General features: G+C 38.7%; 1 protein-coding gene across 2 annotated transcripts in view; it reads right to left on the bottom strand.

Annotated features, from left to right (window-relative positions):
- Positions 1-12,536, bottom strand: part of LOC111874142 (protein mesh) — a 34,675-nt gene that overhangs the window by 2,384 nt on the left and 19,755 nt on the right. The window contains exons 14-20 of one of the 2 annotated variants that reach the window (XM_023869377.2): positions 12,022-12,159; positions 8,958-9,094; positions 8,171-8,306; positions 6,947-7,088; positions 5,343-5,494; positions 3,757-3,939; positions 2,047-3,242 (exon numbers count right to left, since the gene is read on the bottom strand). In XM_023869377.2, the coding sequence (XP_023725145.1) occupies positions 2,740-3,242; positions 3,757-3,939; positions 5,343-5,494; positions 6,947-7,088; positions 8,171-8,306; positions 8,958-9,094; positions 12,022-12,159 (1,391 nt within the window). In that variant the 3' untranslated portion in view covers positions 2,047-2,739. Of the gene's footprint in view, positions 1-2,046; positions 3,243-3,756; positions 3,940-5,342; positions 5,495-6,946; positions 7,089-8,170; positions 8,307-8,957; positions 9,095-12,021; positions 12,160-12,536 lie in introns of those variants that run through there. The other variant, XM_023869378.2, reaches the window with a different exon arrangement.

The raw sequence follows: 12,536 nt of genomic DNA on the forward strand, positions 1-12,536 counted from the left end.
AAAACAGTTCTGAGATAAACTGAAAAGAGTCTTTAGGTAGGCAGATTACTTCACTATGTGGTAAAAGGTAAAGTTGTCCCTGTGCTTAATTATTTAAGCACTGTACCATGAAGACATGAGGGAGTGAAGGTATAGCACTGCCATTCTAGACCTTGGCACTAGATGGAGGTGTGTGATCAGCTTCACGCCCTGGTCACTGTACGCCGAGGGAAAGAGCCCTCAGTATCCATTGGATAGGAGGCTGGATGCACCCCAGAACCAGTCTGGATATTATGGAGAAGAGAAAAATTCTTGCACCTGTCGAGAATCAAACTCTGTCCGTTCAGCCCATCAGAACACCAATTGAGCTATCCCAGCTCCCAGCAAAATTAGCGAACTTCTGGTGTGAGAAAACTTCATGCAGCATATCTGAAGAGGGAGATCAATCCATGCCTGAACTGGACAGTCGGCTTGCTCTGCTCGGATCTGTATCAGCTACTTATGACGTTATTAAATAAACCATAAATAAATTTTAATTTTCTACCATGGCACACATCACCTTAGGAATAATTAAATAGCAGACAAATTGGCAGTGACAAAAGGACCAGTTGTGTTCATAGGATAGTAAATACTGTAATGAAGAGTAAAACTATATGATTGTCAAGGCTGAAGATCATCTGGCAGTTGCCAGAATGAATGAATGAATGAATGCCTCCTCCACCAACTTACAAGATTACAGCCACATTATCATCACATGCCAAGTGTTATATCTCTGCTTTTCACATTCTCTGGCATCTCTTCTAATAATTCACATATAGACATGACAAATGGCAGGAAAGTTTTATGTTTTTCCTATATGAAAATATCCTTCCTTTTTTAATTTTGCACCAACTGTAGCTGACAGAGTGAAGCTGCAAGAAGGAAAGGGATAGGAAATTTTCAAATAGGATGAAAGAGTTTTGTGGTTGGAAAAGTTTCCATTAATAGGGAATTTTATTAGTAATGGAAAAATTTCCATTCCACAGGAGGCAGTGACCAGTGCTAGGGCAGCAAATTGCTTGCTAATCAGTCTTTCTGTATGCAAACATTTCCTGGAAAGCCATTACTTGAATTTTATCCTTATAATCTTTATCACATAATTCTTATGTGGAACAGAAATTTTTCTCATTTAACAGAGCAAAACTACAAAATACAAAATTGATTTTTTATTTAGCTGTATAACACCAATTTGGAATTACTTACAATCCTCACTGTTCTAATTACCAAGTTTGAAAAGTATTGTACATTTAAACAATTCTCTTTGTAGGCACCATATATTCAATTTACTTACCAAACCTACAGAATCATCATTTAAGCAAATTATGCATTATCATTTATTTCTTCCTAACCTTCATTTATAATATTAGTATTCGAGATCTGGTAAAGTATATTTAAAAAAGTAGACTGAGTTCACCTAATGTGTTATGCATGACTGGCCTGATAAGTAACAACCAATCACATGCTGCATTACAATTTCTTCAGACACCTGTGTTCCATAAACAGACATCACAATGCTATCTGTATGAATACCTCAATGCCTGTTAAGCGAATAAATTAAATAAAATCTCTACAGGTCATTCAGTTTGATTCAGCAGCACTGACTCTACAATATCTGATATGTCATGGAAATGTAGGATTTATTTCTAAGTCATACTTAGAGCATTCTGACTTCAGTAAATCTTTCATTTGTTTAGGGATAGTTCCAGAATCTTCTGTAAAAAGATGTTACTGTGCTTCTAGCACTGATTTAATATAAAAAAAATCCTACACATGTGTAAAGATAAAGTTGTCCCTGTGCTTAACTAATAAGCGCTATACTATGAAAGCATATGGGGAGTGGATGTATAGACTCACATTTTCCTGACATCAGCACTATTTGGAGGTGAGTGGTCAGCTTCACAGCCCTGCCGCTTTACCCCAGGGAAAGAGCCCCCAGTGCCGATTGGATAGGAGGCTGAGTGGGCCCCAGAGCTGGTCTCAATGACATGGAGAGGAGAAAACTCTTGACCCTACCAGGACTTGAACTCCGACCCCTCGGTCATCCAGCCTGTAGCCAGTAGCTATACCAACTGCGCTATCCCAGCTCCCATTATATATATATGGGCAACTTATTTGTTTCCTACTGCAGACCCAAAAGAGAATGCTCAAAGATATTAAAGAAATTTGCACTGCACTCTTACTGATATGTACTGGAGCCATGTCTGCTAATGCAATATGCAAGTATTGTGGTAGAGTTTTTGGGTGCGATTTGGATCTTTGTTTCCTGTTCTTTCTTAATTATGTGAGTAATTCTCAATTTTTTTAAATTTAAGAGTTATTCCCTCTTTTAAAGTTTTAGCAGCTTTATATCGTAGTATTGACAAGAACAGCAGCCTGGGCAAAGAACAGGTACTATGTATGTTAAATTACTAGTACAAAAATCTTCACTCTCTTTTACAGTCGTGGAGATACAAATCCCAAAAAAGGGGGCAGCAGAAATGCTTAGAGGCTAGAACATTTGGTTTTTTGGGCCTCATTATAAACATTTGTATGATAAATTGGGAACATATTCTACGCTAATTTATGTGTTTCCATGGTCCTGTAGTGAAGAAATGTTCAAGAATTCAAGATTATTTTTAATATAATGTTTCTTCACTGATTTCTTTTTATCACAACACGTTATAACATTTCTTCAGTGAAATGATAATACTGTAAGTTCTGAACTTTGATGTCACATGCTGTTTAGTAAATAACTGTCTCACGACTGTGCCTATATACAGCTTTACTGCTCATGTCAGAGTATGTTTCATCACTTGTAGTAAGTGATGAGTCCGCACCCCTTCCCTCAGCTTCCTCCCCCAGGTCCCATAACTTTTCATCAAAATCAACAGGTGGCTTTCCAGGAAGTGGTTCATGAGTACGATATGAACGGTCATACATCCTGCGTTTCTTCATCCCACCCAAACTGCTGCTGCCCGAGCTGCTCCGGTCACTGCGGTCACTTGCTGCACCTTCGCTGCGGCGGTAGGCATTGAAAGTGTTTGCTTTCAGTGGTGCTATGGAAGGTGCCATAGCAGGTGCTAGCTCTGGCTTATAGTGCCATGATTCGGTAGATGTGTCCTTAACTCTACGTCTCTTAATAATGTGGTAAGCGATGCATGCTCCAATCAGGATTATTGGTACCATCACACCCAGAATCACACCAAATGTTATCCCAATTTGGCGTGACGAATACTCCTGCTGACCTGGTTAATATAGAAGAGTAAATGAAATTTCTTATGGTGCTTAGCATTAAGATTACAGTCTTCTGGGCTGTGACACAGGGCCCTTTGGGCGTCATGGATATGAATTCTATGATATGATTCTTATGCAGTTTAGTACATAGGTACAAATGTTTCAGAGGTACATGCTGCCTACATCTTCAGGATAGAAGAATGAGCTGATTGGGGGGAAATTGTACATGATACTGGAAAGGGAGGACTGGGATTGTGAATGAACCAATGGGAATTGGCGGCCTTAATAAGGGCTGTTTTGTCAATGAAAATAAAAAGAGGAATAAAGTGGGGGGGAAGAGAGTAGAAGGAAGGAAGGGTTAGAAGGGAAAAGGGAAGGAGGCCCTGGAAGGGCAGTTATCAGTAGACCCTAACTTGGACCGAGTTAAGAGAATCTACGTCATAACATCTCAGAAGACTGTAATCTTAATATGAGGACAAAAGCGATTTCCATAAGTTGCATGCAGAAATGCACAGTAGTACTCACGTAGACATTCAGTGTATCCGTACACAGGAGTGTCCCACCGCCCTGTCTCTGTGCAGACACGGCGTTGATCTCCAATAAGAACAAAATCTTGATTACATTCAAAAGTCACTTTGGTCCCAGGCACAAAAAGGAAGTTACTTTTGCGTCCAAACCGAGGAGTCTCCAGAACGCCACATGATATCACTGAAACATACAGCAGAACCAACTTAAAATCTGTGATGTAGCATAGGAAGGCATGGTATAATATTCTGTTCAACTTCGGTGGTCTTAAAAATCTCAGATTATCTGTTCAGCGCCCCAACACAGTTCTTACAATGTTATGCCTCTGTTTTGAGGTTTTCAAGGCAGATGTTGTTATGACTATGGTGTTCTTAGTTGTGACACTGCATATTTTTGTGAACAGTTGCTGGAGAAATAAACAGTATCACAAACCAGAAGGTAACTAACAGTTATAGTGTTACACCTACCTGCTCAGGTGTTAGCTTCACATAATATGCTCACAGCACAAAAATAATGAAGACTGATAATTCTAGTTGAAACTGCTAAGTAATGAAGTTAAATAGGTTTTGTTTTAATATGTTTTTCCTATATTTTCTTAAATTTTTGCAATGGAATGGTCATGCATAGATTATTCACATTTACAATAAGAAGTTTCTGAAATACACAAATTAGTTTTTCCATGTCCATCTCTGTACATATAAGAACTCAAAAATCTCTGAACCGATTTTTATAAAATTTTGATATTGGGGAGTTTCTCTAAAATTTGTCCATATAGTCCAGTTTTGGCTAAAGGATATTAAGAACAGACACTCCACATGAAGGCCTACATGTGTTTATACACACATCTGAAGCATAACTCAATGGTAACTCACTCGGTTCTTATTGGAGCAAAAAATATTTTGAACTAATATTATGAGATAGGTGAAATGCATCTGATGTTCAGTGCAATCAGTGCAATTTTTGACATAACTAAACAAAAAACAGCACAGACAACAGAATTGTTATGCTGTACACTGATATTCTGTCTTCTGCTCTGGGCTTCTCCATACATTAAACAACAGCAGCAAATAATATTAAATAAATATAGTCATGAAAATAAAAAGCATAATACAAGGGATGATGACAGCGATAATAATAATTACGTTTAGAATGTCAGTCATATGAATAAGAGTGGTATCCATGATTGCAATCATTGTGCCTCCCCCACTCAAGAATTTATGCTATTTGTGGACTACATTATAATGTGTAAATTCAACAGGAAATTTAGATGATTTCAGTCTGTATCCAGTTTCCACAGACAACTTTTCCATTGAATCATCCTCACACATTACGGTCCTTGAGGGTCACTTTGAAATCACAATTTCAATAAATACACACAGTCTAAGCTTAAGTAGTTTTGTGGGGAAGATTTGGAAGTATAACAAAAATAATAACACTCTACAGGAAATATTTTTCAGCAAAGTTAAACACTGAAATACTGTCATCTTCTGGTTCTCCTGCAACTACCTGAGATGTTTGCTTGGTTTTTGTGGAACTGATGTGATGACAAAACAACAAAGAGTAGCTATACAGAGATATATGGTTACCTCTTTCCTTGTTCTTTGCTTTAATGTTCACAAAACTGTCCAGATAGTTCCTGGTGAAATGAGCCATATCTCTGTTCAGACTCAGTGAGTAGTCGTAGAGGCACTGATATGCATCTCCACACAAACTGATCGCCATTTCAATGTCCTTAGTCCTGTAGGCACACACCACAAACAGAATTCATTGCAATGTTGCAACTGAAATTAACGGCCGTGGGGATTCGTTGGACCGACCACTAACACCGTCTATCCGCAAAAGTTAGCACCAAACTTCGCCTACAAGCGGCGGTCGCTCGGTCAGTATAGTTCACTTGTGGACTAAAAAACGGAGTTTGTTTGTTTTGTTGCAGTGAATTAGTAGTACAGCTTTGAACTGATAGAGGAATGGGGATTTATTAATGTTGGCACATGAAGAGATTATCAATATTATGTTAAACTCAATCAGTATAGAAACAGGCTGCAGGCTGGACAACCAAGGAAATGGGATTTCATTTCTGGCAGGTATAAGGAATTTTCTTTTCTCCACAGTGGCCAAACTGACTCAAGGGCACACCCAACCTCCTATCCAATGGGTACCGGGTGCTGTTTCCCCCAGGGATGAAGTGGCAGGGCATGAAGATGGCCATCCACCTCCAGCTAGTGTCAAGGTTAAGAATGGTAGAGCTATACCTCCACTTCCCCATGTATCTTAATGGAGTTGACCTATTTTTACCTTTACATTTAACTTCTCACTTATCTGGGAGAGCCAGGATTGCACAGTCAATATACTGACTGGCTACAGAGTGGATGGCCAAGGGCTCAGTGTTCACATCCTGCTAGGAGCAAGATTTCTTCATCTCCATGTCATCCACACCAGCTCTGGGGCCCACCCAGCCTCCTATCCAATGTGTACCAGGGAGTAAATGTGGTAAGGCAGCCGGCGTGTGAAGCTGACCACTCACCTCAAACTAGTGCAAATTTTCTCTTCTAACGCTGTTAAAAAATTATGAATTCCTGTCTCAGTAAGCTGACTGATCAGTATTAATATAAATGTTGCTTGGTGAACAGGGAGAACTGTTACAGACTGAGCCCACTATCATACTAGGAAGTTCTCATATCTTCTGTTTATTTATTTGTTTGTCTAATGAAGCTGTCAGTAGCTCAAACTATGCAATTATGGAGCTAAGAGGTACAATTGGATGCTGTCTCTGTCATGCTTGTCTAACCCATACCACTCAAGTTCAGCTCGTGGGAGCATTGTCAAGGAACTCATTATATGGTGTCAAATGACATGATGTTTAGAGCAGAGGTTCTTAACCTTCATGAGGCCAGGGCCTGGTAATTTCTTTTTTATAAGATGGCCTGGTAGTTGAGAAACACTAGTTTAGAGGATGAGTGGAAAGCAAGGAAGTGGTCAAGGCCTAATTTGAGGTACTGTTCTGGTATTTATTTGCCTGAACAGACTGTGGAAAACCACAGAGAACCTCAGACAGGATTAGTTCGTCCCATGGCTGAGATTTGAACATGAGAGTTCCCAAATTCACATCAGGAATTCTATTTACTTGACCCAAACTTTTGGTCTTCTTTCTTCTAGTAAGAATTACAAATCTTTTTGTTACAGGACCCACCTGTTACTAGGAATGATATCTTGCGGATTCTTTCGATACTCTGGCACGAAGGTCTTGTTGGCATAGAAACTCGCAGTTCTGCCAAATTCTCGGGTGAAGAGAGCAACCCCTTTATTGGGATCATCTTTGTCCTCTAATAACCCTGATGACATAAGAGAAATTATTTATTTTAAAGAGTTATAAGATTTAGAATTTTATTCACAACAGGTTTTTTAAGGATTAACTGCTGTTCAGTATGTAAATATACACACATTTAAGTTATTTTAACACTGTCTGACTGACTGACTGTCTCACATAGTCCCTCTTGAAAAGCTAATAAATTGATCAACCTGTCTTGAACTTTCTTGCCTTTTATGGAATTTGGAACTTCATTATCATGAGATTTGAAGATTCTCATGGCAGTGAGTATTGAGGTAACGATCTTGTGGGATGTTGCTCTGTGCAGTTTGGTATAGATACATACCAACGTTTTAGAAGAACATACAGCCTCCAGCTTCAGAGAGAAAAGTTATGGGTGGGGAACATTTTGAAGACACTGGTTCTCACTGGTTTGCTCATAGACCCTCCCTTCCCTGTACTACCTACCATTTTCTATGCTCATCTCACTTCTGTCACCCCCAAAGATGGAGGCATCAGGTTCTTCCAAAATGCAGGTGCCTGTCCACCAAACTACACAGCAGCACACCCCAGAAGACACTACCTTCAGTTCACAGTCAGTCACTGGACCCAATCCGGAGTGAGATGAAGCTAGTCCATAGAGCTAGTTAGTAATATCATTACAGGTTAGTTTCCATAAAGATAAAAATATGGTACAGGTTGAAGATTGGAGCACATGGTAGCGCAGCTGGTTGAAGCACTATGCTGCAAGTCAGAAGGTTGCAGGTTCAATTCCCAATGAGGTCATTGAATTTTTTTTCAACTGACCTAATCCTTCCAGCTGCACTATAGCCCCTGGCATCTGCTTAGCTTCTAACAGAAATGAGTACCAGGAGTTTTCCTGGAGGTAAACAGTGGCCAGGACATAAGGCTGACAGACAACCTTACTGCCATCTGTGAGCCAATGATCTAGAAAATGTGAAAGCCTCAATGCCTCACAACCCTATGGGCCTCCATGGCCTGTTACAGATAGCTTTACCTTTAACTTTTAGAGTTCAGAGATTAATGCAAAATATTCACATGTTGCTGCACAATAGAAAAGCAACAGAGTCACTGCAATATACTCACAATGCAATGCAAAGTCCTTGTGAATACTTTCAAAATTATTGATGTTTGTTCCAACACTTCCCATCATACCATTTGGAAGTGTGAAATCATCTATGATATCATGACTCCAGTTTCCAAAAAGGCCCCTCGTTTGATTCTGAAATGTAAAACCAGTAAGAATAAAAATTTTATTACCAAATAATATCGCTTCTGAATCTAATGTGATATTACAAAGGGGTCTCCACTCTCCCATATGCATTCATGGTGTGGTTATTAATTAAGCACTGGGATATCTTTACCTTAAACTTTCAGTACTTAAACATGACATTAATATCAGAAGATCTGTAGGAATGTAGGCTGTATGATTTGGATTAAAACCCTCTGCACTGAAGACATCATGTGTCAACAGACAGAAAAAATCAAACAACAGATATTTAGCTGCCCAGTGAATTGATTGAGAAATGCTTAATCAACAATCTGGGGATAAGACATCATGACTTTGCAATTATGAGGGCCATGAGTCAACCATTACAGATATACTGCAGTTATATGAGAGATCTGAGATCCTCATGGCAATGAATGTTGAGATCATGGTGTTGTGGGATGTCATAATTTGTAGTTTCACAGACAGGTACCAACAGTTTGAAGGAACAGACTACTTGTATCTTCATTTTCTATCCTGTAGAGATGGGTGCCATTTTCCTCCAAAATATTGGTACCTAAGTACCACACTATGGAGTATCACAGAATAATTGTCTGATCCCTATCTATCTATTGGCAGTGTAGAGCTGTTTTACTGTATACATACCATGAAAGACCATGGTAAGTAGACCCTTGTAGTCATAAAGCCCTCATTCTCCACAACCTCGACTCCAGCACCAGATTCAAACATCATTATTATCTCTGACTGGTTCAGAATGTACGTTGGCATGTACACTGTGACTCCTGCAAGAATTATCACATAGTTCATGTGAATTGCATTACACACAACTGCTACTTCACTTCTAGGAATCTTGGTAAATTGCTTTGAAGCACAAAAATGGTGAGAATCCAAGCAAAGGGGTTAAACGCGTTTCAAAAGAAAATACATGATTATAAAACTACAAAACTATCTCATGTCAAATGCATAATGAAAGGCTTTATCAGGAATCAAATCTTGTTTTGCAAGAGTTCTCAGAAATAAAAAAGAACTTATTTCTGTGATTCAGACATTAAAAATAATAATTTTTGCTCAGCAGAAGGTAAGAGTTAGCAAACTATGGATATGACCAGGGCTTGACGTGGGGCGGGATGGCATCCTGGTTCTTTTCTAAATGGCTTAAAAGCATCCCGTTACTTCTTTGGCAGTAAATGCAATGTACAATTATGTCTATGAATTAAAAGGGGAAAACCATCCCGGTTCTATTTTCATTCCACCTCAGGCACTGGATATGACAAGAATGTACCGCATAATATAGTTATGATTTATGGGCTTGACTAATAAGACAGGATTTGAATTGGATTTATTGATGACTCCTTGTACAATCACTCATAATCACAATAAATTTCAATAACTGACAGACCCACAGAAAACATGTTCATTGCGTAGCAATAGACATCTAGTCTTATCCAGAATCAGTCCGTTACCCATCAATGGATGTCCTTGTATTGTTGAGTGCTTGTGTTGTGGGAATGTGTTTACCAGGGTGTTGCCTAGCAATGGGCATATGCATCACAATATTATGGAATGAAGCAATATACTGGGTACTAAACCAGAGAGAGAGAGTTCAACCAGTATCAACAGACACAGATATTTGTAAGACATTAAATGAACTAAAACATATACAGCACATTTTTCATCTTGAGAGAGAAGTGTGAAACCTACATGGTCCAGGGCCAGAGGTTAACTCCACCTAATAGACCAAAGACAGGAGGTTTCATACTTTCACCTGATGATGGAAGCAGAGTTAGCTTCTGAAACATTGTCTCTCTTTAGCCAAAATTAGCTGAGTGAAAATGTCTGGTACACATATAAGTTTAATAACACAGCTTCATCACAAATTGTTTTACTTGCATTATTTGCAAGACATGATTACAGCTGAGTGGATGGAACCAGATGCAAAATGAACTAAACAAAGACTACAGTTAGAACAAAACATTGTGCCAAGCACATAAAACAAAATGTTGTAGATGTAATGTTGTGATCACATTCATGAAAGCAATGGAAAGTGGGGAAAGATGGGGGAGAGTATAGTGTTATGTTGTGTAATTTTGTATAGTATTTCAAATGTAGGGTTGTGTGTGTCGATGTTGGTGTCATTCATATGTAAATGTTTTTTACTTTTTTACACATGAGTGACACCAACATTGACACACACAACTCTGTATTTGAAATACTATATAAAATTACACAACATAACACTATACCCTCCCCATCTCTCCCCACTCCTCACAACCAGGGCATATAAATACAGGAGGAAACACACCGCATCGGCACTAGTAAGACAACACCACATGCCATGGAGGAAACAACAGGGCATGTGAGTACAAAGTAAACAAACATAACATAATAATCTCAAACACAAATTATAAATCACTCCGTCCAATGTGACCTGTAAGTTTTTTACTACATAAAAACTTAACACCCTTACATGTTTCGGTCTCTGTGGACCATCTTCAGAGGGTAAACATCACTAAAAATAGGAAACCACTATCACATAATTTGTTTACACGCAAAGTACGTACACTTATATGTTACAGCACACAGTACACAGAATAGAACATTTCACAAACACAGCAGTTTCCTGGGAATGTAAGTTTTAAAAAAAATGGTATAAAATTCCTTGATGCTAATTAAAAGTTTTTTAGATTGTCAATAATTAAAATTCGTAAACCATGCAGGCTCGTGTTCGTCCTCCCATCGTCTCCCTTATATGGGGCAGATATTGTGCCACATGGCTATCTTGATGTGGAGGTTCTTTATATCGTCCAGGGTTTGCTCATGGCTGCTGTGCTGTTTTCACTGTAAGGGTGTTAAGTTTTTATGTAGTAAAAAACTTACAGGTCACATAGGACAGAGTGATTTATAATTTGTAATTGTTATTGTGACGGACCAGAATGAAACAAATCAAAATCTCAAACAATTAGAAAACAACATTAATCTAGGGATCTTATAAATTACAGATGACACCCATAACTGAAAAGTAAGCTACGAACATGAGGGGCAAGCTGCCAAAACAAAACACCCTGAACAGATATACATTTATGAACAATGGACGACACCCCGTGTCAGGTGAAATAAAACACACCAAAATAACGTGGGTATAATAGAAATTTTAATGGATTTTACCTGGTTTTACCTTGAAAAGAGAACAACAGCATATTATTTTAACATGGACCAACACAGTGTAGCAGTTTTAACGTAATTTAATAAAACATTTGTAACATATCAAGACACCTGAAGATAGCCCTTTGGGGCCGAAACATATAGTGTCAAAGTGTATAATGTTAAAACTAAAATTAAAATTAATTAGTGAACAAACAAGTGTTGCAATATTGATGGACAATAAATACATGGACGTTAAGTTATACAATTGCAACAGGATGCTGAAATACAGAATTCCAATATAAAATTGCATGAAAATCAGTTCAGCAATTCTTGAGTTGCTATGTATGGGCAGATGGAAATAGCAAAGTTAATTGGTACATGTTTACAGCTTCTCATTCTGCACATGCTAAAAGAAAATATGAAAACCCTGAAAAGAGGAATATCTGTGCAATAAAACACTAAGGCTAATTTAGAGAAAATTTTTAACTACAGAAGTCACAGGTAGAGGGAAGTGAAACATTGGCAGGCTGCAGTGCTCTATGTCACTGACTGCGGCATTACTCACCAGGGAAGTGCTGGATCCTCAAGGATGTCCTGTCAAAGTACACCCTCTTCCCAGCGGCAAACACATCAAGATGATACCTCCACTGGGCATGCTTAGGTCTCAGACGTACTTCTATGATAGCCGAAGTGTTGTCTCTCGCTGAGGAGGAGGAATATTGCAACAGCAGATTAAATATATTTCAGATGTTCATTCGTTCAGAGACACGGAATATAACTTACAGGAAAAAAAAACTGCATAATGTTACTGGCATGATCAAATCAAGGAGGATGACATGTACAGGACATGTAGCATGCATGTCAAATCAAAAGACCATTTGGGGTGTCTAGAGAGGAGGCCAGTATTAAGGATCTTGAAGAAATAGGGTGCGAATGTGTAAACTGGATTCACCTGACTCAGAATAGGTTCCAGTGATAGGCTCTTGTGAACACAGTAATGAACCTTCCAGTTCCCTGGAATTTCTTGAGGAGCTGGGCAACTAATAGCTTCCAAAGAAGGATTCTGTTCCATGGGGTTCA

The sequence above is a fragment of the Cryptotermes secundus genome, unplaced genomic scaffold, assembly GCF_002891405.2.
Source record: "Cryptotermes secundus unplaced genomic scaffold, Csec_1.0 scaffold26, whole genome shotgun sequence".
NCBI lineage: Eukaryota > Metazoa > Arthropoda > Insecta > Blattodea > Kalotermitidae > Cryptotermes > Cryptotermes secundus.